Source organism: Muntiacus reevesi, chromosome 2 (genome assembly GCF_963930625.1).
Source record: "Muntiacus reevesi chromosome 2, mMunRee1.1, whole genome shotgun sequence".
In the NCBI taxonomy this organism is placed as follows: Eukaryota; Metazoa; Chordata; class Mammalia; order Artiodactyla; family Cervidae; genus Muntiacus; species Muntiacus reevesi.
Window position 1 is genome coordinate 112,158,784 of NC_089250.1, and position 26,829 is coordinate 112,185,612.

At 47.1% G+C, this 26,829-nt stretch overlaps 1 protein-coding gene across 9 annotated transcripts in view; it reads right to left on the reverse strand.

The window, feature by feature from the left end:
* The window catches only part of KCNMA1 (potassium calcium-activated channel subfamily M alpha 1), a 748,269-nt gene that overhangs the window by 510,779 nt on the left and 210,661 nt on the right, over positions 1–26,829 (reverse strand). For all 9 annotated transcript variants that reach the window (XM_065922697.1, XM_065922687.1, XM_065922690.1 and 6 more), the window contains exon 2: positions 16,151–16,312. In XM_065922697.1, coding sequence (XP_065778769.1) covers positions 16,151–16,312 — 162 coding nt within the window. The remainder of the gene's footprint in view (positions 1–16,150; positions 16,313–26,829) is intronic.

The following is a 26,829-nucleotide window of genomic DNA, read 5'->3' on the forward strand; positions in this document are numbered from 1 at the left end:
GCCGCACAGCCTTGAATTTTCAGCAAACCCAACCAATCCGGCCAACCAATTAACCAGAATGGGCCCTGGAGATGGAACCTGTTCACCATCCCTGGACTAAATCTCTTCTAATCCTTAAATTCCAGAGCTATAAAATGCTACGTGTCACATATATTCTCATTACAGACACCCTTGAAAGTGAAAGTCACTCAGTCGTGTATGACTCTTTGTGATCCCATGGACTATACAGTCCATGGAATACTCCAGGCTAGAATACTGGAGTGAGGAGCCATTCCCTTCTCCAGGGGATCTTCCCAACCCAGGGATTGAACCCAAGTCTCCCACTTGCAGGTGGATTTTTTACCAGCTAAGCCATCAGGGAAGCCCAAGAATACTGGAGTGGGTAGTCTATCTCTTCTCCAGTGGATCTTCCTGATCCAGGAATTGAACTGGGGTCTCTTGCATTGAAGGTGGATTCTTTTCCAGCTGAGCTACCAGGGAAGCCCTCAACTAAGATCGATCTTTCTTCTTTTCCTTGGCCTTTTTCCCAAGCCCTAGTAGCCAAGGCTGTAAGAAAAAAGACTGACTGGAAGGCTCTCCCATTACACCCATGTCTAAAGCTCCAAAAGTGACCCTGTGTATTTTTCTTGGGCCTCTTTACCTTAGATTCCCTCATTCTGCTAAAAAGCTCCTCCTAAGGCCAATGTCCCCTCTCTCCTCTTAAGGATTTCATCAAGGTAGAGAATTCTGTTCCTTTTAAAATGCTATGAGATCATGGAAGAAAAGACAGCCTGGGGAAATTCAAAGACATTTAATTATTACCCTCAGTGCTTTTGAAAATTATTAAAGAGCCAAGAATTAGAAATTCAGATTTCCTCCAGATCCCTGAGAACAAACATCTCACTTGTAAATGGCTTAATGTGTCTGTTTAATGTACACAAAATTGTCTTTCAGGAAAGCGGATTGTTTTTCATGTCATTTTGCATCTCTAAAATATACCACCTATAGCAAAAGGATTGAGATTCAAGGTCTGACAAAATCCACAGCAGAAATAATTAGCCCCAGAGGCTGTGTCTGAGAGTTAAATGAAAGATAATCAAGTTACTTATTTATTTCTGTTCTATCTGGATCTCTCCATCCTAACCTGGGGAAGATGAACTTTATCTTTGGAGGTTGGAAGGGTATTTTGCCGCATCGTCTCTGTGAGGTTGATTTGTTGGAGAGAGCCCTGAGCCCCCAACACAGCAACTTCTTCTGGTCCAGGAAGCTATGAAAATCTGCTTCAGCGATGTAACTTTCCAGGAAAACCTACCAGAAAATTCTACTTGTTTGCAAAGTTTGCACAGATCAGAGGAACAATGATGTTTCATCATTTAGCTTCCAAGGAAGGGCTCAGCCCTTACTCCCAAGGACATGGACAATCTTTCCTTAAATAATATGAACTAAATTGCAAACACCGAAATAGGTGGCCAATTGAGGATCTATTTTGGTTATTTTTTCAAGTTCATCAAAGAAGTTTACTGGAAATAAAGGTTCATTTAGGGGAAACTGCAACATCAAACCCACTAAGAATTTCAGTATTCATACCTCTGCTGTAATTTGGAGGCTAAATGCCTGGAAGCTCCTGTCAACCCCCTAGGTATATTAGGTATATAAGGTATATTAGGTATATAAGGTATATTAGGTATATAGGTATATTAGGTATATAGGTATATTAGCTACCTTGCTCCCCAAATAAAAAATGCCTCTTGCCATGGTAATGTCTCCTCGCTCCTCAGCACCTCTTGGGTGTCTCTGTTGGTCATGACTTTAAATAAATGTGCCTCTTATGAGACGTTTACAGATATCAAGAGACAGACCTGCCTCTGCCCTCTGCTCAGAAGAGGAACAGACTTCCAGGAACTTTGTGACTTGCATTGGCAGCAATTCTGTCACAGCAATGCAAACAGCAAAGGACAGAACCCATACCTCCCCGAGGGTCTCCTCAATAAGGCTGCTCCATGGGACAGAAGGCTCTTCAGTTCAACTTAGGTGCCAGTGGGGTTACCAAATCAGAACGTGATCCCCTCAGGGGTTTCCAACTCTTGGGAGATGTCTAGAGGAGGGACATCCAAGACTGAAGTGGTTTACAGGAAGACACTTCTTCGGTGAGCAACTGGTCCCTTGGGATGTGACCCCTCCTCCCATAGCATCCTTCCTCCTACCCAACTCCATGGTCACAGGCCCTGCTCCTCCTGCCACCTGCTTCTCTCTCTGCCTATAGTGATACACCTGGAAAGGAGTCCAGGAGGAAAAGAATCATAAGAGATGAGAGGGAGGCAGAGGCCTGATGACACAGGGAGAGTTTTTGTTTTTGTCTTAAATGAAGTGCCAAGCCAGGGCAGGGCTAGGAGAATGGGTCCTTGACTATTTTCTGCATCCCTCCAGTTTCTCTGGAAGCTGAGAAAGGATTATTCTTTCTCCTTCTCCAGTTCCCCAAGTGCCGAGCTCATTGCCAAGTGCACCACAGCTCTGAGGTAGACCCTTGCTGCCTTTGCTGAATAAAAGACAGTAGAGTAAGTGAGAAAACATAGCAACATTTTGGACTTCAAGGGAACAGACTATTACTACCCCCTTATTTTATCCATGGACACACCAAGACCTCGAAAAGGAATGGACTTATCCAAGGTCACCAGAGAGATTATGGCAGAGCCAGGATTAAGAACCCAGTGTCCCACTGTCCACCATTCTTCAGATGAAAGGAAGTGATGGTCGTCTCTGCTCTCATATCCCAAATTGATCTTAAAACACCATCATCAATCCCCAAGGCCCAGACGGATACACTGCATGAAGCCAGGTCAGTAAACTCATTTCCTCCTTCCTGAGGATGTAAGCTTTACATCCTTCAACCTGGAGAGGTTGAAGGTGGTTAAGAAGCCAAACTGCCCACCTTATGGCTTGCGGGAGTCAGTACTCTCATGACAGCTTCTCCCTGGAGCCCACACACAGGGGTCTGTGGGAACAAGCAGCCCCTGAAACCAGCCGCTCTCCACTGCAGAAAGTTATCTGTCACTCTGGCACAAGTCCTGGCAGAAGGCTCTGTGAGTGCCTGACTGACAGAATTAACTCCAGAGAGATCCAGCATGACACAGAAGGAAACAGGTTTTCCCTCCCAACGGGATTCTACACCCCACCCCTTCCTGGGCAAGTTGAAACCCACAGGCTAACAGAACCAGCAGGTCCCTGTGGAGGCCAGGCAGCCAGGGACCACTGCCCTATGAAATGCTACCTTCCTGTCATTTGACTTTCATTGCAAGCTGGTTTTAGTACAAGCAAAGCTAAAATTTGAGGAGAGTGATGTGGGAATGGGCCCTTGTCTTCCCCTCTCCTTTTCAATGAGTTGCTTGCTCCTTGTTTCCCTGGGGACAGTTGCTTCCTCAACACCCACCATGAAATGAAGAGAAAAAAAATTGCTGAAAAGAGAAAAATAGGAAAATGGGGAAAGATCAAAATTCAGCCTCTTCACTAAAATCAATCTGGAAAGGTGAAGGTTTTTCAACCTTTCAGCTTAATGTGCTGGGTCCTGGCTTTTCCATAGGTACAAGAAACCAGATTGCCTAGTCCATTTACTTTCTGGATTAACTCACCTCCAGTAAACAAGGAAGGCCCAGAGGTCTGCTTGCCCAGGGAGGAGGCAAGTTCACAGGTAACCTGGATGTCCTCAGGTAAGATCTGTGTCCCCAGAGGCTTGTGAACCAGGAAGCGAGCTTCCACTCAAACAGGCCCCTGGCTCCTCAGTTTCGTAGAGCCTTCCATGTCAGCACGGGGCCAATTTTGTGAACTACAATTAATTAGATGAGCAAAAAAGACAGCCCCAGTGCTTAAGAGGCCTGGGTACATTTAATTGAGTTTTCAAGTGCCCTCATTTCCTTAAGAAAGACAGAGAAGTAAATGTCCTGTCCTAGTTCCCCCCACTACTCAAACACCTGAGAACATTTTCTGCAATTAAATTTTTAGGGCAAATTTGCTGTTGTTGTCATTCTTCTGAAGTAGTCGTTTTTCTGGGAAAAGCCTCATTCTGAACCCAGACCCTAAAAACAGGGCTCTGAGTGTACCAATTTGGGATGTTTGGGGCCCAGAGGCACGAGTCAGCCTGCCTCCTCCTAAACATAGCCTAGTAAACTAAACCTGGAAGCATCAGCTCGTGTGTGGTCCTGAGTGTGATTTTCCAAACACGTGTTTCCCGGCAATGACAATGGCTGGCAACTTTGTCATCATCATCTCTATTTTTGAGTCTTCCTGTTCAACAAACTTCTTCCCAGCTGAAATGGAGGCTCCAAGGAGAGTTTCAGTCCACCAGGTATTTTTTCTGACAAATAGGGAGTGCTAAACTGTGAGCATTTCCCGAAGGCCCTGGGGGAAAAGGTGAATGAAGAAGTGTCCCAGTATGAGATGTATCTGGTGTGTGTGTGCTCAGTCATGTCCGACTCTCTGAGACCCCGTGGACTGGAGTCCACCAGGCTCTTCTGTCCGTGGAATTTTCTAGGCAAGAAATACTAGAGTGGGTTGCCATTTCCTATTCCAGGGAATCTTCCCGACCCAGGAGTTGAACCAATATCTCTTGCATTAGCAGGCAGATTCTTTACCACTGGGCCACCTGGGAAGCCCTGGATGGTGGGCTTCAAATACAGATGTTCTGTTCCCTACAGAGCCTCAAGTGGGCGCCAGCTTTTACTAACTGGGAGGGAGGAGAGGGAGGGAGAAAGAAAGAGTGGGAAGGAGGGAGAGAGAGAGTTTCAGCTTAACATGAATCATATATTGTTAAACTCAGGCCCCTTGCATCCAGCCACAGAAAGACACAGGACATGTGACCAGGATTAGAAGAGGTGGGTCTCCAGGCCTGTCCGAGGATGGATGGAAAGGTCACAGGCCCTCATTTATCACAAAACTACTTCAAACACCTTGCCACCCAAAAGCACTGCAGGAAAATGCAACAAAACATTTTCACTTTCAACACCTGGGATGATTTCACTTTGCAGACTTTGCTAGAGGAACCCCTATGTGTCCAGTGCCTTGAATAGCGTCTGACACCTCTCAGGTGCTGCAGGAATGCTTGAAGGAACGGGTGAATGACTCGGAGGAGAGTCTGGGCATATACAGTAGAACCTGTGTCCTTCTCTTCTGGGACTTAACACACCTTCTTGCATCTTTCCAATGGATTTGGGGTTGCTGCCTGCCACTGGATGTTAAAGACACCTCCCTATGTCAGAAGGTACTGACACGCCTTCTGAAACCAGCCCTGTGTTCATCAGCCTCACCTCACATCCAGGGAGGACTGGATACGGGGACCACAGTGAGTACACTTGTCCCTCTTTCCTCAAGATTCATCTGGCAGCCTGCCAGGGTGGTTCCTGTGACACACGTGCCTACAGTGTACAGTTCCCAGGGAGAGCCCAGCCAGGCCTCCGGCCCCCAGCCAGCTCAGGACGGCTGTATGAAGTGAGAATTTCCTGGCTGACATGACAGTGATGAGTCAGGCTGGCATGAGCCAGCTTCAGAAATGACAGGGCCCAAATTGTGTGCATCGACTAAACATCATCGGCTGGCTGGACCCAGACCTGGGACCTGGAATACTCAGACCCTGTTTAGATGGCCATGCCCAGAGGTGGCTCAGCCCTCTTAAACGATGTCTGAGTTTGGCAATGTCTGCGGGCTCCTCCATTCCTGTCACAGGAGTGGATTTATCCTCCACTCCCTGCCCCTGTGCATCTCCACACCATCATGCTTCCTCCATGAAATGGTGACCAGGCTCCCTTAATACTAACAAAAATAATAATATCAAATTCTTATTAAGCATTAACCACATAACAGGCACTATTCTAAACATTGTACATATGTTGATGCATCAAATCCTAACAACATGAAAAGGCAGATGTACACTGCTATATTTAAATGAATAACCAATAAGGACCTACTGTACAGCACACGGAATTCTACTCAATGTTATGTGGCAGCCTGGATGGGAGGGGGGTTCAGGGGAGAACAGATGCATGTATATGTATGGCTGAGTCCCTTGGCTGTTCACCTGAAACTACTACAACACTGTTAGTTGGCTATGCCCCAATACAAAATAAAAAGTTAAAATAAACGTCAAAAGGCAGAGACTATTATTATGTTCATTGAACGGATGAAGAAACGGAGGCACTAGAAGATGAAGCAACTGGCCCAGGCGGAAAGCCCTAGAGCTGAGATTCAAAAGAATAACCATAGAGGCTGTGTTCCTAACCGCCCTGCCATACCACACATCGCAGCCCTCCATGCACCAAGCTCCATAGCATCCCTCCCCAAGGAGGCAGGTCCCAGGGAGAGAGGAAAAGCAGGACCTGGCGATCTGGGGATGCTAAGTGCTCCACCTATCCTTCTTGCTGGTTCCAAATGAATGAGACACCAGGCCAGATGAGGAGCAAAGCCCCAATTCCGATGATGCTGGATCAGCCACAGGGCAGGCTCCTGTCTTCCGGTCCAGACAGAGAAGCTGAACCGGAGCCAACAGAGATAAGGGAAAGTGTTGAGTGCCTTATTCAGTAGGCATCCATTGCCTGGGTGCTATATTCGCTTCTGTGTGCTGGGGAACACCAGCAAAGGTATGTGAATTGGACGGATGGATGAGTGGCTAGAGATGGATAAACAAACAGATGGATGAGACAGAAGAACAAAACAGGCACCCACTCCTGGCAAACACCCCAGTGGAAAGAGGCAGCAGCATAAGTACTGGCCACCAGAGCCCAGAGGCTGTGGAAGCTGGGGATGAACAGCCAGGATGAACCAGACTGCTCCTGGGCCAGAAGGCTCTTCCTCCCCCCAAAACTCTCTGGGGCTTAATTTCTGAAAGTCTCCTTTATTTTCACAGGGGAGGGCAGAGGAGCCAACACACCAGCTATTAAATTAATAAGTGCTCTTTGCAGAATGTGGTGGAGAGGCGGGCACACACGGCATATGCCCCGCAGACTGGCAGCACGGTCCAGTGGCTGGCATGGCTGAGGCACTTGGCCTGCAGGCCTGGACCAGGGGTGTCTTCCATGGTAGGGACCAGACACTGGGCTGCCGGGGCAGGCTCGGGGTGCGCTGACTGCAGGGGGATGCAGGCAGGTGGAGGTCAGGAGACAGAAAGTGACCCTGTTGCCCAATTCTCAGACATATTCCACTGACCACAGGGAGGGGAAATTCCTATGCTGAGCCAACTGTGGGATCCGGGGGGCCTGCCTAGCTCTGACCTCTGTATCCCTCTCTCCACTGAATCATTTAGTTGAGCTTGTGGAAGTAAATGTAGAGGGTCTCTACAAGAAGGGACTGGATGGTACATCTTATCCATTGCCTTGAACTGCGGCAACAAGTCCCGGTGGCCACTCCGAGTCCTAGTGGCCACAGAGCAGAAGGGGAACTTGATGGTCTGGTTTGGGAGTCATCAAATGCTTTCTGTCCAGGACCCAACAGTAACTCCTCCAGAGTGGTGTATCTTGGACTCTGCAGATACTATTCAATTCTGCTGCGGTAGTGCATTGCAAAAACAGCCACAGACAACATGTAAACGAGAACATGGTTGCATCCCAATAAAACTTTATGAATACTGAAATATGATTTCACATCATTTTCACATGTCACAGAATAATCTTCTTTTGATTTTTTTTAAAAAGCCATGTAAAATATAAAAACCATCTTGAGCTTGTGAGCTGTACCAAACAGGCAGTGAGCCAGATTTGGCCCATAAGTGACAGCTGGGCTAACTAAATGTTTTCCAAAGTGTGTTCTCTGTGATGCCCACAGATGCTTCATGGGGTAAGGGTTCCATGGTAAAACAGGAGTGGGAAATGCTGGGCCAAAGTCTTTCTTACTGCAGGACTTACACAGTGATACCCATTGGACGATCTTGAAAATAGGACAAGAAATCTGTTCAACTTTGAGGGAAGTATTTTTATTCTGGAGCATCTCCTCCAGCTAATTTTCTGTGGACCCTAATTAAAGTAATGAGGATGAAATCTCGCCAACCATCAGCAGCAGTGCCGCCAAATGAGATCCTACCTTTCTTTGAACATCTCCAGTGGCAGGCAGCTCACTACTACCCATGGGTTCCTACTGAATTCAGTGACTTCTCTGACTTGTTTTCCCACCCAATGACACTGGGTCCCAAGTAACAAGTCTAGTGCAGTCTAGTGCACCCTTCATCACAGACAAACCTTTATGTTTAATAATGTAAAGAAAGCTTTCCTTATTTGATTTACTGATTCAAACACCAAATATAAACTCTATTTATCCACAGGATAAAATAAAGAGTCATTATTAAGTCATGGGGTATGGAAGTGTGGATTGCCACTCAGTTCCTTTAAAAAGAAGCCTCACTTAAGGGAGTTAAACTCAAATTAAATCTCAATTTAATTGAGATTTAAACTCCCAACTGCATGAAAAGCAGAATATACCATTTCACTATGGGGGCATTCTTACTTAAAAAAAAAAAAACAAAAAAAAAACCTATGCAACTCAAGATCTGTCTGCTACATAGGGGGTCATCTGTAAGGGATATAGAAATTTTATGCACATTGTCTAAAATGTAAAAGAGGGGGATAGGGAAGGAGGTGAGGAAGAGGGTGAGATGGAAATGTGAGGTATGTGAATTTGCCACCAAGCACCACCGAAAATACACAGTAGAAGATGCTGATGAGAAGCATCACCAGCACCATGAGGCCCTTACAGGGAGACATTAAGTCAACGAGGTCACCTGTGTGATTAAGCTCTGCCCATGTGCTCCCCACTTTGTTCAGCTGGTCTGATTCAGGTACAGACAGCGCAGCAGTGAATGCACCTATTTAACTCTATTAAACCAACAGGATTATTTCTCTTTGAAAGGCTTGTTACACATTTTCTATGGGACCCTAGGAGATAAGGATAGAATGGTCTAGGCTATGTATACTATGTTAATGTAAAATGCCACACATGCATATATTTAGGAAGATAAAAGGAAAGACTGGCATTTTTCTTTCTCCTTATTTCAACAAATCATTCCCCAGACAGTAAAGCAAGTAGAATATATTTTCAATTCATGGATTAGATGTGTCTGTTTCCTGGAGCAATATTTAAATATAGCAGCATGGGAATATGAGGACAATAAGCAAAAAAAAATAAGAGTAATTCTAAAGGCTCTATCTTTCTTCAAGGAGCTGATAGATATATTGGCAAGACCGGGCTTTGAAGTGAGCACAAAACACTGAATCTATAAAGGGACTGAGCAGCTTTATACACAACCCAGCCAGTGTAGACTATGCTTACATCTTGAGGTGAGGCCATGCTTGGCCATAATGCATAGTTTTTCTAGGGAAATAGTCACTCTGAGATTGCTGTGGAAATTAATATGAATATTCAGGAACAAGGTGCTAATGGAGATGGTGCTAGTGTGTGTGTGCCTATATCTATCTCTATAACTCTGTATGTCTATAATTTTTCCCATTATAAATGCATTCACTGGTATTGTCACTCTTGTATTACATTATCTTAGGGAATTCCTACCTAAAATTTTTCTTTCAATTTCTGCCTCTCAATTTCTTAGTTTACGAAATAAGAAGTTGAACTAGACCAAGAATCAGTAAACTACGGCCCATTAAACAAATCTGGTCCCCCACCTGTTTTTATAAATAAAGTTTCATTGGAACAGAGTCACACCCATGTACTGTCTGTGCTGATTTCAAACTACAGTGGCAGAGTGGAGTTGTGACAAAGTCTCTCTATAGCTTGCAAAGCCTAAAATATTTATTAGCTGGCCCGTTACAGAAAAACTGAACCCTGACCTAGACTATTTCTAATACTACTTTTGGCTTATGAATCTATAAAGTACAATAAAACAATACAAACAAAAGCCTACTCTGTGTGGTTCTTATCCTTTTTATTCATATATACAGGCATACCTCACTTTATTGCACTTTACTGATACTGTGCTTTTTACAAATTGAAGATCTGTAACAACCCTGCCTTGAGCAAGTCTGTAGGTGCCATTTTGCCAACATCATTTGCTCGCTTCATATCTTTGTGTCACATTTTGGTAACTCTCGCAACATGTCAAATTTTTCATCATTTGTTAGGGTGATCTGTGATCTTTTGATGATAGTAAATGACTCACTGAAGGCTCAGATGATTGTTTGCATTTTTTAGTAATAAAGGATTTTTAATTAAGTCTCTTTAATTAAAATTTAATTAAGATTTTTTTTTTTTAAGTCTCCTGCATTGCAGACGGATTCTTTACCAGCTGAGCCACAAGGGAAGCCCAAGAATACTGGAGTGGGTAGCCTATCCCTTCTCCAGCGAATCTTCCCGACCCAGGAATTGAACCAGGGTCTCCTGCATTGCAGGCAGATTCTTTATCAACTGAGCTACCAGGGAAGCCTAAGGTATGTATAATACATTGCTTTTAAAAGCATAATGCAACTGCTCAGTTAACAGACTCCAGTATAATGTAAACATATTTTATATGTACTGGAAAACCAAGAAATTCACATGACTAGCTCTATTATGATATTCACTTTATTGCAGTGGTCTGGAATTAAGCTTGCAGTATCTCTGAGGTCTTCCTGTACTGGCTTATTAGAAAGATTTCATTTAGTTCCCCAAACTCTACAGAGCACATAACCACATACATGTAAAGTTCAAAGAGTAGGCAAAGGGGAAATGAGAGAAGACATGCGGAGATGAAGCCGGGAGGATGCAAATGCAGAATGTAAACCCTGAGATGCTGTGTATGTTCAATGGCCCAAGAACTTGGCTCCCAGAAACCTACAGAAAAGGGCCAGTGTCCCTTTCCCAATTTAGAATGTTCACTGGAGGTTAACCAGAAAGACCATAGCAATCCTGGCACAAAGAACTATTTACCTCGAATCTGTGCTTAAGCAGATAACATGAGATGTAGTGAAGAGAGTCCCCAGAAACACCCAAACAGCTGGGCGGCATCTCACTGGCATTCACTGTGACATTGAAACGGCCATCAGCATGGACCAGCTCCAGGTCCCAAAGTGGAACTGATCATCAGTTCTCCCAATATATTCCATGATTTTGAATTAAGCATGCACCAACATTCTAATCAGAAGATAACAAGTATTTTTGCTTTAAGAAAAAGATAAGAAAGCAGTCATCCTTAAGAGTCTGGAGGTACACTCTAATACAGAATCCCTCAGCCATCACTCTAAGAGGAGGCCCTATGCAGCCTGAATATGAGGGAACTTTGTGGAGAATGAATACATGTGTATGAATGGAGGAGTCCCACTGCTGTCCACCAGAAACTAGTGCAACATTGTTAATTGGCTCTACTCCAATACAAAATAAAAAGTGTAAAAAAATTTTTTCTTTTTAAGAGGAGGCCCAGTGAGGTCTCGCTGTTTTTGTAAAGCTAGGGCTGAGACACAAGACAAAGATGGGCTATTCTGAGACCTGGTCAAGGAAGTTTCTCACCCTGATGTTGAAGCTCCAGTTGTTAATAGAATTAACAGTTAATAAAAGCACCGGTAAACAGTGACCCTCATTTCACATTGTTTACACTGAACACTACAACCTTTTGTCTAATTTCGCAATGTGAACAATGCACATGGTGAATCCCTGGTGCTCCCTGCCCTCTGCCCAGTGTCCGGAATAATGCCTGTGCAGGTGAGAAGTAAATACTTCCTGAATGAACGGTGTGCTCATCTGAAAGATCCGGACAACCAGTGAATCCACAGATATGCCAAGGCTGTCTTGGACAATCCTTTCCCCAGCTGGGCCTTGCCCGCTTTGCCTGGTTTTGAGACTCGCCTGTGACAATGAGACAGGTAAGGGCCCAGATGTGGAGGCCAAGCTCCTGAACTGTGCGTCAAGGAAAACAAATTAAAAATTGAAAAGGAAAACTGCACAGCCGGTGTCTAGTCTCATTTGAGTCCCATTGTTGCAAGGATAAACATTTGGACAGTTCAAGACAAACACAGCTTTGGGTTCTGAACAGGGAGAGCTGCTTCCCCTTGCATGCTGAGACTGCAATATGAAATCTCTTCCCTGCTCAGTGCAAGGACCTGCCTTCCCTAAAGGAGAGGCCTGCTCTAGAGGTGCCGCCTGTACTCAGAGCTGCCTGCTCTCCGGGCAGTGGGACTGATCCAGCCTGAGCGCACCAGAGCAGCCCAGGCCACCTTTTCTCCCAAGAGACCTTCGGAAAGCAGCTGGCCTCATGGGCAGTCCAAGGCAAGAAGGCCTGAGCGTGCCATGCTAGTCCACGCAAATGGTAAGAGCATCAGAACAAGCAGCCTCAGGACCTAACTGGGCTCAGAGACAGTCATGTCACAGCCAAAGCAACAGATGACAGTGGCTTCAAAAAGGAGGTATTATCTCCAGATGGGAAGTGATGACACAGGAAGAGCACTGGATGGGGAGTCTGGAAGCCTGCAAGTACCAGCCTGGCTCTGTCACTTCACTGCCCTTCCTCGGCCTTGATTTTCTCAACTGTAAAATGTACTTAAATTCACTGATAAGACTGGCTCCGTGGCGTCCTCATTATGCACTCCTATAACAAAATAGGAGCTATGGAACAAGTTCAACACTGTCCTTGCCCTTCAACTTGATCCCAACATTTAGGGCTTAGCACAGTGCCTGGCTCCTGAGAGGCTCTCAGTAACGTTGTTGTCTGCAGTAGTATCTGACTTTAAAAAGTAGACTTTAAAAAGTCTTAAAAAAAAAATGATTCCACTGATATGAAATGTTCAGAATATGCAAATCCATAGAGAAGAAAGTACATTAGTAGTTGTTAGGGGTGGGGGATAAGGAAATGGAGAGTGACTGTTAAAATAGGGTAAAGGGTTTCCTTTCGGGGTGATGACAATTAGATAGCAGTGAAAATAAGTGAAGTCGCTCAGTCATGTCCGACTCTTTGCGACCCCAGGAACTGCAGCCTACCAGGTTCCTCCATCCATGGGATTTTCCAGACAAGGGTACTGGAATGGGCTGCCATTTCCTTCTCCAGGGGATCTTCCCAACCCAGGGATCAAACCCGGGTCTCCCGCACTGCAGACAGATGCTTTACCATCTGAGCCACTAGGGAAGTCCAGCAGTGAAAATAAACCTCAATAAAAATGGGAAAAAACCCCAATAATAGCAAGTCAATTAGAAATGGGCAAAATATTTGAATAGAAATGTCACTGGACATATACTGATAGCAAATAAGGATATGGAAAGATGTTGATATTTAAACATGGGTAGCCAAGATCTCCAGGGGATCTTCCCCACCAAGGGATCAAACCTGGGTTTCCTACATTGCAGACTGATTCATTACCATCTGAGCCATCAGCGAAGCTCCAAATATAGGGAAATACAAATTAAAACCACACTTAGATACCACTAAACACTGTTTAGAATGCTATAATTTTAAAGATGAACTGATATTACCAAGTACCAGCAAGGATGAAAAACAACCAGAACATTCATACAGTCCTGCTAGGAACAGCTAATTTGATAGTTTCTTATGAACTTAAACTTACCAGAAAACAGAACAATCCAATTCCCAGATATTTACCAAACTGAAATAAAAAGTCATACTCCCATAAAAATCTGAAGGAGAAGTAGAAACAACCCAAGCTGGTAGATGGAAATACAAACTGTGATGCATCCGTAAAATGGATGATTCCAGTCCAAAGTCCTTAGCTCGGCATCTGAAGACCCAACGAGCTGTCTCCAACCCACGTTCCCAGTCTCACTGCCCCTCAGGTGCTTCTGTATTGCCAGCTCCAGCCTCATTTCCTAACACACCATGCCCCTAATCTGCTGCTGCTCCCTCACTGTGGAATCATTTCCTCTCCCTTAACTTTTCAGGATCCTAACCCACATTGCCAAGCTCCACTCAAATGCTTTCTATTTTATTAGGCATCCTTCTCAGCTCCTGGCCCAAGTAGTCCCTGTTCTCAAGCTTAGCTATGCTTTACTTTTTATATTGTCTCTGTCATCAAATGTGTTCAGTTCACCTTGAAACAGACATTTCAGCTCAAAGGCTTTCCCTCCAATGAAGCCCTGTGAATTCTTCCTTGACTCCCTGCTTCCCCACACTCAGCCTCTCCACCACATACACACTCACGCAATATTTGTATTCAAAGCATTTCTCCTCCCTTCAACACCTTCCAACCAACCATGGTGTGATGGAATTAGGATTATTCATTATTTTTCACAGAGATGATAAAACACCTGGCCTAAAGTTGGGGCTCAGTGTCTCTTAGCTAATGAAGATAGATAGAATGGTCCTAAGTGACCGCACTTTGAAGCAGCAGGCATCATACTGTGCAACCAAGCTGTCTGCAATTTCCTCACCCTCTCATTGTACCTCTCATTGTACTATGCATGTACAATGCCTACTTCCATTTCAACCCAGGTGGATGCACAGACCCAGACTCCAACCTCCTTACATTTCCCAAACAGAATCTACTCATACGCAAGTGTGAAAAAATAATAGAGACTTTACTGAAGCCTCTAGAGGGGAGATGACGGTGATGGTCACACAACACAACCCACAACAAACCACCTTCAGTTCCTCATGAGACACTCAGGGCTGCCCAGGAGGGCCTAAGTCCCACCAACCCAGACCACCCACCTCCATCTTCCTCCACACAGCAACTGGCCTCACCAGTTTCTCTCTCCTCCTTTCCATAATCCCAGCTTTAAGCTTTCCCACTTTCTATTTTGCCACTCCTTACCAATAACATAATCTAAGACTCCTTAACCAGATTCTTCAGAAGGCACAGCTCCTGGTGGTCCCAGTTAACAGAGCCCTGTCCTCCTTGAAGGCTGTTTGGCCACCAGTTTGGTGACTTGAGCTTGACATTTACTGACTTACTCCTTCCCTCAAGCAGTGAGTGAGATATTTATCAAAAATATAATGTAGAGTTCTCCCCAAGGATTCTGATGGGTGAAATTTCACCATCTCCCAATATCTGTGGTCACCTTCTCACTGAGTTTTTGTCATGAAACATCAAAAGTGATGGCATCTATCTTTGAGCATCCTTGCCTGATCTCTGATACCCCCTAGCCACTAGGACATCCCCATTCATTCTATGTCTAAGCCAAATGACTCTTGACTGAGCCCCAGCATCAGGACAAGGAAGGACAGTCCATACAAAACAGCTTCCAGAATCACAGGGTGTTATTTAGAATGTCACATCCTTCTCAAGGAAACTCTTGACTCATCAGACCCAAGAAAGCTGGTAGACAGGGCTACCTAAGGAAGAAGCCCAACCATGGTATCAGCCTGGCCTGACCAGGTGACCAACTCATATCTGTTCACCCACAACTTTCCCAGTCTTTGCTCCAAAAGAACCATGTCCCAGGTTCCCCAGGCAAATAGGGATTACTGGTCACTTCAGGCTTGTTCCACCCACAATACTTGCCAAGAACCAGGAGTTCATGAAGCCGGTCAATGAAGCCTAGCTCCACAAAGAGAATGCAGTAAGTGCACGGAGAAGGGTAAGGATGAGCCTAGGCTGCAGGTGGGGCTGAGAACAGCCACCTCAGAAATAAGGTCACACAAGCAACGCTCCAAGCATGGGACCAGCAGTGACAGGTGGGCTGCTGCTGAGTTTCATCACCAGCATGACTGAGGGTTTCTACCACGGGGCATGATTCTGATCACATAGGGTGTGATTTCTGAAAATTACGGCGGCCAGAGGACACTAGTAACACCCTCAGAAGGCCACCGAACACACACATGCATACCTGTGCATGCACAAGCACACACATACACTCAGAACTCACTGGATCCCATATTTATAGAGCCTCTGCAGAATTCTGAGCACACATTTCTCTGACCCTTTCTTCTCACCAAGATAATCAAGCTGTATGTGTGTGTCTGTGTGCACACTGTGTGTGTGAGAATACACACCTACTCTGCTAGCAGAGGAAATGCTCTACATTCTCCCCAACAGACCCTCTGCCCCAGATGCTGGCTCACTCTGTAAATCCCCCCACAGACCACTGGCTCAGATGTGCACAAACACGCCAGTCTCTCCATGATCCCACGTAAGCACTCACTCTTCACCCCCACCTCGCAACAGCCAATGGTCTGGAGAAGACGGAGTGAAACACCACATCCCCATAAAGGCAGAGATCGTGGGCCAGGGAGCAGGCCTCCTCATGTGAGGGGGGGCCAGGGACTCACCAGGACTCTGCCGGTCAGCGTCTGGGCAGATATCATCACCCCCGCCCAGTCCTTCACGGAGGTCATCCAGCCGACCTCGGCCGCCACCGCCTCCTCTTTTTCATCCACGGGCTTGAGAGTGCCATCCGCCTGGCTTGAGCCATTGTTAATCTTCTGGGCCTCCTGGCAACAGAGAGAACAAGGATTGAGACGTGGGCACCAAGAGGATTTAAAAAACATATTCTACCCAAAAGAATTAAAGCCAGACGGACCCCTGCTGAGGTGGAACTGGTTTGATGGTACAGAGGTCAGGAAGAAGGGATGGATTTTGACTTTGATTGTTTTTTTCAAATCTTTTTTAAAAAGAATCTTTCCTTTGTTTCCTCTTAAACTATTTTTGTGAAAGAAAGAAGAATGAAATTATTCTCTTCCCATTTTAAAGAAAAAAAAAATCAAAAAGCTCAAGAGTGAAACCATCCTGCCTCAGATGAGAGTGGCTAGGAAGAAAGTGAAGTCGGCATTCTGTAATCTCCACCTGCCCAGCCTTCACACCCTTCTCACAACTACACCCTATTTTCCAGAGGAAATCTCCATCTTCTCATTCAATTTGCATGGTTCAAAAGGGACTAAAGGTACACACTGTCTCCAGGAATGGAGACTGGTCAATCAGACCAGTCTATCCCTTTGGCAATAGCAATTGTGCCAAGGATGGTTATGTGAACTATGCCAACCCAATACAACTCAAGCCTGTGATTTTGCTGAAAAGAGTAAGAAAGGTTACCCTTCTCTGAGAATGAAGCTAACACAGAGGAAACTAGGAGAAGTGATAGAATACTAATGTCATCATTGGAACACTTGGATCCCGCGGTACCTGAAATCCACCACAGACCTTTTTAGACAGGAGACAGTAAATTCCCCTTCATGGCTAAAAATGTGCTTGAGGAAATAAGGGTGACCTCATCAAATAACTGAGCCTCACATGAGGCTCTAAACTGTATGCTTTTTTATGCGCTGTGTCCTCTGCCTAGAATACTCTTCCCCCACTAAGGATCATGGCTTACCCCTCACACCCCTCAAGTCTTTGCTTCACATATTACCTTTCAATCATTCGTCTCTGGTTACTCTTTCAAAATTCCAACTATCTACTAATGATGCTGCCTTTCTGCCTTATTTTTCTACAATGCATCTAAAACTTGTAACACACTCTGTAATTCTCTTACTTATTTCTTTTATAGTCTGCATCCTCCAACTGCTGAATCCTGAGTGCCCAACAGAAAGCCTAGTATAAAACTGGCTTAATAGACATGAATGAAAAAGTAAAAGGGGTTATGAATGTCAGCCCCTCACTGACTACAGAGTCTGGGCTTAAGGGCTGCCAAATAAAATACAGGAAGCCCAGCAAAATTTTAATTTCAAATAAACAACAAATAATTTTTCAGTTTAAATATGTAGATTTCAACCCTGAATATTCACTGGAAGGACTGATGCTAAAGCTCCAATAGTTTGTTCACCTGATGCAAAGAGCTGACTCACTGGAAAAGACCCCAGTGCTGGGAAAGATTGAGGGTAAGAGGGGAAGGGGGCAACAGAGGATGAGATAGTTGGATGGCATCACTAACTCAATGGACATGAGTTTGAGCAAACTCAGGGAGATAGTAAAGGACAGGAAAGCCTGGTGTGCTGCAGTTCATGAGGTCACAAAGAGTCAGACATGATTTAGGGACTGAACAACAACAAAATATTGCATGGGACATATTTATACTTAAAACACATTCATTTAAAATTAAATTAAAATTAAAATTTAACTGGGCCCCCTACTCAAATAACCACTGAGATTATTTTTGCAGACATAGATGTTTCAAAAAGATGTCAGCAAAATTATGTTCATCATTTAAAATGCTAGAATCCATTAACAAAACAAACTGACCCTGGGGATCATTGTAAGTTGGAGTGAGGAGGAACACCCGGAGGCAGAGGTAGAAATCTCTGTCTGTGGTGAGGGGGTGGAACAGAGGGAGGAAAGGAGAGCTGGAGGCACTGAATGAGTCATCCTCCCGGGGACTTGCAGGCAGGCAGGAAGCTGCTCCTGACGCTTGGTTCTCCCCCGCCAGCCACCCCTGACTCAGGGCGTTGGGAAGACAGACTGAGCATCAGTTACACAGGCATTCACGCTTAATTTCCAAGTGTACTGGGCTCCCCAGCACTGGAACAATCCAAAAGGAGTCTTGGAGTGGGGCACTGGGTGGGTATATTTGGGGGCTACTTGATGACATCTTTGGAGCCAGCTACCAAGCCAACTGAGGCCAATCCCAATGGCCCATTAGGGCCCTGAGTCTTGGCCATATGGAGGCTGCACAGGTGGGTGCCCAGGAAGAGACAGAGACCCTGATCCAGGGGCAACCTTTAGTAACTGAAGGTGTAGATTCAGCCATTCTGCCTCATGGGACTTTCTTTGGACTACTGTCTGCCCTATAGGTGTTGCTGGGATTAAACCGTGCCCAATGGCATATGATAGTACATGTTTTATTAACTAGTCTCACCACTTCCTATGTCTCCTGTAACTACAGACACTCTAGCAGTGGTTCTTAAACTTCAGGAGCATCACCTGGCAGCTTGTGGAGAAATAGTGCTGAGGGAGTTGCCCGGTGGTCCAGCGGCTAAGAGTTCACACTCCCAACACAGAGGGCCTGGGTTCAATCCCTGGTCAGGGAACTAGACCCCACATGCTCCAACTAAAGATCCCTCATGACACAGTGAAGATGGAAGATCCCTGTGCCACAACTCAGACCCAGTGCAGCTACCGTGCTGGGCCCCACTCCCAAACCCCCATTTCTAACAAGTTCCCAGAAAATGCGGACACAGCTGGTCTGGAAACCCCAGGGTGAGGACCACTGCTTCTGATCATGCTGGCCTGACTCGATCATCCCTGCCCTGATATGAACTGAGATGTGCATCTTAACCCCCAGCTTGATCCCAGTTTCTCCCTCTGCCCTCACAGGGAAGAGATCAGGGCAAGGTTCGCAGATCAGAGGCTTTGTGTCTCCTTTTGAGCAGTGCCTCCTAGAGACATTTCTGAACTGGTCCAGGGCCACGACCTGGAGAATTAGCCAGCTCTCTGCTCCTCGATCCTGGGGTACAGACTCCCCAGCCACTGGCTGACTCTGGAGGAGGGAATCAGCATGCAAGACGCTGGGAGGCAGGGAGTCCTCCCCAGACACAGTGGTTTCACTGCATCAATAATTCAGAGTACAAGAGGTATATGGCAGATAACACTCTCTTGCCAGCCCGCTTACCTATTTTACAAGGCATTCATTATTTTAATTACTTTATGATAGGAAAGGAAAAACACAGACTAAAGGGAGATAATAGTCTCATTATTATTTGCTTACACTACATGTTGTGAGCATAATTATGTGTGGGAGATAGGACTTGGGGCGGTGGCTGGGGAAGCAGGGAGATGGGAACATCACAAAGCCTGATGCTAGGTTGCCAGGTTAGTGTCCTTGGACTGAAGGGAAAGTCCTTCTGCACCTCTGACCTCACTCTGGCCAAAGCACCAAGAGCAGGTATAATGCCTGCTCCAGAGAAAGGGGGCAGAGGCCCAGAGAAGTCAAGTGGCCTTGCTGGGTACGTACAGGGGTGGGAGCTGGCAGGAGAGGAATGGTAAGGGGCAGAGTCCAATACAATAGTGACTGACCATCATTCATCAAGCCAGAACTGGGTGCCAGAAACTCAAAATTAAGTGTCTTCTCTGCATTATCTTCCTTAGACCTTATAATAAATCCAACAGGCAGGTGAAATTATCCCCATTTTACAGACAGGCCAACTGAGAGCAGGCATTTATCAGGGGAAGGCTCACAGAGCCTGAGAACTCCAGCAAACCCATCTGGACTTAGGTCTGCTCTGCTGTGTATAAGCTGACTACCTCGGCCATGTTATCCCACAAGCCTCAGCCTTCTCCATGTAAAATGGGGACTGGCAGGCGGACCCCAGGAAGGTGGTGGCAAAGCTTATGTGAAATAAGCAGTGCACAGCGCTTAGTACAGGGCTAGGGGCATGGTAGCTACAGCTGGCGTGGCTGAGCACCCACTGATGGGACAGGCTGGCTCCAAGGGTATCCAGGGCACTTAAAGCTAAAGCATCAATTGAAGGCCCTGGGAGGGACATCAGACCATAGTGAAAACTTAATAGTTACAGAAGATAAACAAGTATAGGTGCTAACAGCTATGAGTCTTTAACTAGGAAATGAGCCCCCAGGAGATAAGGCACCCAACTTGTGGAGGTTCCAGCAGGAGCTGTGTGGCACTCCCCCAGGACAGCGGGGCCACGGATTCCTACACAGGCAGCCCTGGACCTCTCAGATCCCTCTATGCTCCATTAGATCAGTCTCCCTTGTGATGAGGAAACTGAGGACAAGAGAGAGGCAGGCCCCTGGGTCCAGGACCCTGCTTTCTCTCCTGTGCTCCACGACAGAGAACGGGGCTTTGTTCTGAACGGCAGAGTGAGTGTCCTTCCATCCTCACACCTTCCACGTGCCACTGCAGAGAAGGACCCAGTCCCTCTGACAGGAGGACCCAAGCTGGGCCAGACAGGCTCCCCCTGGTGTCATGAGTGAGCTGGCCCTGATCCCTGCTCCCCCTCCAGGAAGTCATGGTGAGGTGGGGTGGGGTATGATGGGGGTGGTGTACGTGTATGTAAGAGAGAGAAGGCCACCAGCTACAGGCTCTAGCTACCCTAGCCTCAGAAAGATCATGAGAGATTTTCTAAGAAGAAAAGGGTGCCTTGGAGGGAAGAGAGGAACAACAAGGAAGGAGAAGCAAAATAAAAAGACCAGGTGGTGCCTGGGGGTGTCCTGGAAGGTGGAGGTCAGGTGACAGCCACACCCCCCACCCAAGGAAGGGGCTCTATTTTGCCCTGTCTCCCATCAGAGTCTTATGTAAAAGAAGCCACAGCTTCTGCGGGCAACATGGGACATTTCTGATCTCAGTGCCCGGACTAGAGGACAGGGTGGGCTGCACATACAGGAGGCTGGAGGGACCCTGGGCAGCAGAGTAGCTGGCAGCCCTCTGCCATCACACGCCCACACAGGTAGCTCTCAGCTCTCATGGGCTGGGCCTGGGCACACAGCCTCACCCCTCCCATACCCTATGACCACAAGCCTGACTGGACCACAGTCACCCGCACAATATTCACTGTCCAAAGCACGTATCTGTTAGATGATCAGGCATTTCCCCCAAACCATCAGGTCTAAGACCAAAGCCTGAGAAGGGACCTCAGCTGTGCCTTTGGATGCCAACCCCCTCATGGAATGGATGAGAACGCAGAGGGCGTGGGGTGGGGGGAGTAGTCCCCCCACAGGCCCAGTTGCTCGGTGCCACCCTGCCCCACCCCGTACCCACCGAGCCAAGACACAACCCCCCAGCTGGCTCTGTTTCCCTTCCCTCTTGTTGCCTCCTGACAGTATGATTCCGCCACATCTAGCCCAGGGAACCCAGCACTCCCAAGCAGATCCTTGCCCTGCCAGCCTGCAATTTGGAGTCCTCGTGTTCCTAGGACCGCAGAAGTCTCCATCTGGTCTGGTGTGGGAGCCCCACAGGGCAACCTTCTTGTCTTCAAGGGGCTCAGCTTTCCCCAAGGGGCTCAGCTTTCCCCAGCAGTGGGCATGGCCCAGGCCCAGCCTGGGAGAGCAGGCCTGTGCTAATCCCAGGACCCCACCGCTCCTGGTCCTCTGGTCCAGGTTGTCTGTCTTTCTCTCATCCTTCCTGCTTTGGACCCAGGATACTGGGAGCCTCGAGTTTTTTGTGTGGTAAGAAGAGCTCTGAGGGTCAAAAGATCCTCAAGTCCAGCTTTCTGGATGGCCTTGGACAAGCCATTTCATTTCTCAAAACCCCTTCTGTAAACACGGATGTGCCCTGCCATATAATCTGGTCAGGCGGCGTCCAGCACTTTCTGAAAGTACCATCTTTTTTATGACGGGCGGGCAAGGATGGCATCGAGGCTCAACTCCCAGAGACCCGCCTGTCACGGGCAGGGCCTGGTTATCTCCCTGGGCACAAACAGGATGTCGGCACCGACAGGTCCTGCCAGGTGGCCTACTGTGCCGGCCACACCCTCCCTGGGAGCCTCGGCCACACCTGCCGCTGCTCAGCTGGGCTCGTTCACCTCTAGGTGCCAGGTGCCAAGGCCAGCCTGGGCACCACCCCTGCTGGCTGACTGCCTCAGGGAGGGAGGAAGAGTCCAGAGTCACCTTGCCCATCCCCGCTGAAGTCACCTACCCCCTGCAAAGCTCCAAGTCTGTCTTGGGTTTAGTTAACATTTCAGTTGGATCTAGGAAGTTGTTGAAGCGGTGATCGTCAGGGAGAAAAGCGATGCTTCAAAATGTAAGTCCTTCTCATCCCACTCAGAGGACAAGTCAGAGACATCACACAGTCCAACCCACCCGATCTGGCCCGCTTCTGCCATCATCCTACAAGCCTCCCACTCACCCCCCTTGCTTGCTCAGCTTCACTGGCCTCCTTGTGCTGTCAGAATGTTCCAGGCCCACTACCAGCTGGGGTTGATGGCATTGGCTGACTCCCGATGCCCACCCCAGATAGCCACGGCTGCTCCCTCACCTTATTATTTGTTCAAATCCTTAACCTATCATTGAGAACTCCTTGAATGTGACACCCCACCCCTCCACCAATCCCCTACTCCATCACCCCCATCTATGTTCCATGCCTCCCCGAGTATTTCCTCCACCATCTGGTAGCTGGCATACTGTAATCATCACTGGTTAAAAGCTCCATAAGGGAAGCATTTCTGCCTCTCTTGTTCATGACTGGGTCCTCAACAATGAAATACTATAAGCTCAGAGTAAGTAAGCACTTAATGCACCTTGGTGAAAGGTATAAAGGAAGGGTGAAGGGAGAGGGGAGGGAAGAAGGGAGGGAGGCCAGAAGGAGATAAAGGAGGGAGAGAGGGAGAGCTGTAGCAGATGGGAAGTCAGTTGTCAGCAAGCAAAATATCTACAACAAATAATATTACTAACAAGTAAGGATGATAATACCCAGAAACAATACCACCGTTTCTGAACATCATCACCGTGACTCTATGAGGCAGGTTTCAACGCACTCATTTGCAGAAGAGGGCTTAATCAGCTGGCCCAGGAAGACACAGTCGGAATTTAAACCCAGCTGTCTGACACCAAAGAGAGACAAGCACCTGAGCTGACTTCCTCTCAGGGATAATGTGTGTGGAAGGATTATGGACTGTCGTGAAGGGCCGGGGAGAGGCTTGTTACCATCAGAACGCTCAATTTGGCCCATGTCTGGGTACCGCGTGTACCACAGAGACCCTTCTTCAAGGCTGCTGTGCCTTAAGAGGGCAGTTAAATTAAGGACAGAGGAACACGGTTCCTTTCTTGGCCAAGAACCAGCTTAGAACCCTAAATCACCCTTCACGGAGCAGAGTGTCAGATGGGAAATGAATGTGGTCGAGTTGACAGGCTGCGAGCCCTCCTGCTAAGCATGAGGTTCTCTATGCAGATGCTGCCAGAGGAGGAGACATCTTCTCTAGTGCAGTCTGCATCCTTAATAGGGCATCCTGGCCTGATGCTTCCAGGCCTGGAGAGCCTCTGGGGCGGGGCACTGACCAGGACCAGAGCACTTCCCAGCCCTGGGAGTCCCATGTCTGGTCCTCTCTCTGCCCAGGGCTGGTGCTATGGAGTACTTCCTGGGTGCTCAACATCCAGAAGGCAGCGGGGGAAGGGAAGACCCAGAAACCTCCATCTACCCTCCCCTCATGTCTCATAGTCCCACTTCATCCTCGCATTTCCCTGGTCGACATCAGAAAGCCATTTCTCCTGAGCCTGAATTGATGGATCCTGCTTCAGTCTGCCTGAAACCCCCACCCTCACTCTTCCCCAGCAGCAGTCCCCTGCTGGGGAAAGCAAAGTAAGCAGAGTCCCCATCTGGGAAATGATGGGGAGTGGTGGTTTAGATCCATAGTTTTCTGTCCCTTAAAGGTTAGCATTGTGCGTTTTGTTAGGTGCCTTAGGGGGTTAGCAAGCAGCAGTAGAGGAGGCAAGGCCCCCAGCCCCCGTGAAAATCAAATCACCGTGACATTGAGCATTTTCACCTATTAAGGTTCTGGGCTAGATTGCACCTGAGTGAAGGGGTTTTCTGCAGAAAAAAAGTTTGAAATCTACTGAGTAAAAACCCATAGGCCCATTTTAGCTTTTATAAAATGCTCTGTGTTCATGGCAAATGTGCTGATATCCTGTGCCACAGCTTGGCCCAAAACCCAGAAATGCCTGAACATCCACACCTATAAACCCACAGGGCTCCAGGGCACCCTCACAGATGATCATCCTGTCCCTCTGCCACAATTCTTCACCAGGCCTAAAGGCTGAGGATCTGTCCTCAAGCCACTCCCACTTCTTCCAAACAGCTCAAGAGGAAATTGTCTCCCATCCCCTCCTGCTGCCCCCTACAGCCTCCTTCACATCCTAGAAGGGTGGCCCAGCCCCAGGATTCTCCCAGGAACCAATAATCCTCCGTATTAGGGATTAGGCCGATTGTCTCGAGCAACTCAAGCAAATAAAGCATAATGTGGGCACCACCAGCAGGATTTTCACAGGGTTTTGCAAAGAGAGAGGAGGGAGGAGGTAGGCACCTGACATTGGGCAGGTGGGGGTGGAGACGAGGCAGGATTGGTTTCTGCCCTTGGGAAGTTCTAACCATCCAATCTGCACCTGGTAGGAGGGAGCTCCCTTGCACCTTGTAGCCTCATCAGCCCCCCAGGACCCAGATGTACCTGGGGCACCACATTTGTGCCAGATGGTAAAGAATCTGCCTGCAATGCAGGAGACCCAGGTTTGACCCCTGGATCGGGAAGATCCCCTGGAGAAGGGAATGACAACCCACTCCAGTATTCTTGCCTGGGAAATCCCATGAGGAATCTGGCTACAGTTCATGGGGTCGCAGAGAGTCGGACATGACTCAGATACTAACACTTTCATCTTCAACCCACCCAGCAACTATTACGTCTGTTAACTACAGGTTACATGTCCAGGGAAGGAGCAGCATCCACAGAAACAGGCTGCAGGAGCTTAAAAAGAAGTTCGGACAAGACCAGTTGCTCTGGGATGTCAGGAAACCATCGCATCGCCTGGGTCTCTCTGCTGGTTGTAAGATAACTCATCATCACGGGAATTTTTAGCTCTGACTTCCCAGGTACCGTGTCCAGATTCACACTCCTAGGAGCCCGCCTGCATGGTGTGTGAAGACATAGGTCGTCATGGAAGGAAAAGGGTGACAGCAAAAAAAGCCAGGTGCTCATTAACAAGTTGCTTACCATTTTTGTGCCTCAGGTTTCCTTGCTTCCAATTCAAAGGGGCCATGGAAACACCCCCCAAGGTTCTGTCTAGCTCTGAAACTGCCTGACCTTGACCTCTGGACCGTGAGTCCTGCACTACCCTGTGTCCCAGCAGTGTGAGATGCTGGGGAAGGACTGGGGGTCCTTACTGGCTCTTCTCATGTTCAACACTGCTCACCTGTCACCTGGGGACTGAGAGGGTCAACTAGCTGTTAGGAAATCCTTGACTCCTTCTTGCCTCTACCAGCCATGTTCTCTCCTTGGCAGTCTTACACCATCTTATTTAATCCTCACAACAAACCTGCAAGGTAGGAATGTTATGAGGCTCACAGAGGATGGGTAATTTTCCTCTTTTAAGTGGCAGAGGTGAAATTTAAATCCAGTCTATTCTAAGACCAAAGGCCATGATTTTTCCTCTTCCTTGCTGCCTCGGGATAGGCAAAATGTACCAAGAAGAGATGGGATCTCCTTATAAAATGCTCCTTATTACTAGCATTGAAACAGTTGTCTTACACCCTACGGCTTCTAAATAACAGAATTGTGTAGTACAGACATCTGGTTATAATCAGCCATGTATGGATAGGGTGTAGGAAAAGTGGTCTAAGGGAGAGGGTGCCAGTTAGGGAATAGAGTAACCCAATAGACAGTATATCTCATGGTGAGATGTGCCACACTTGTTGCTTAAAATTAATAAGTCAACCCTGAACTTTCAAGACTGATGCATCCATCTCAGCCTATATACCATGTTTGCAAAATAACGATCTCCTTCTCAATCAATCTGTTTAACAAAATGGGAACAGAGAAGTGACAGTCCAGAGTTCACTATCTGGACCTCAGAGACTTGGAATTGGATTAGCAGAGACCTCAGCTCTGACCTCTCAGCCAGAGTGGCCGGGCCGGGTCCACAACAGCCTGCTCACATGCAAAGATATGGTGGTTGAGCTACCAGTCTGAGGGCAGCCTGCCCTGTCCTGGGAGAATGACTCAAGAACCACAGGCACAAGAAAACCATCACAGGCGCTCAAGTCAGAAAACAAAAATCACACTTGTTTTCCAGTTGAGGAATCACTTGTACCCACAGAAGGCAGGTCTGAGGCAGGACCAGATATTAAGAAAGACTGATAATAGATATAATTTTCTGAATGCCTTGTATTTTCTTGGTGAGTTCTGTTAACAAGATTGTAATTTAGGCACTATTATGCCCATTTTAAAGATAAGCAACTGAGGCAGTAAGGCTATCTGCAGGTCTATGGTTAGTACAGTCTTATAGATCCCACTTAGGCCTATATGCTCAATACAAACCCCTTTTCTCTGTAGGAAAAATCTGGCACTGTATGGGAAGG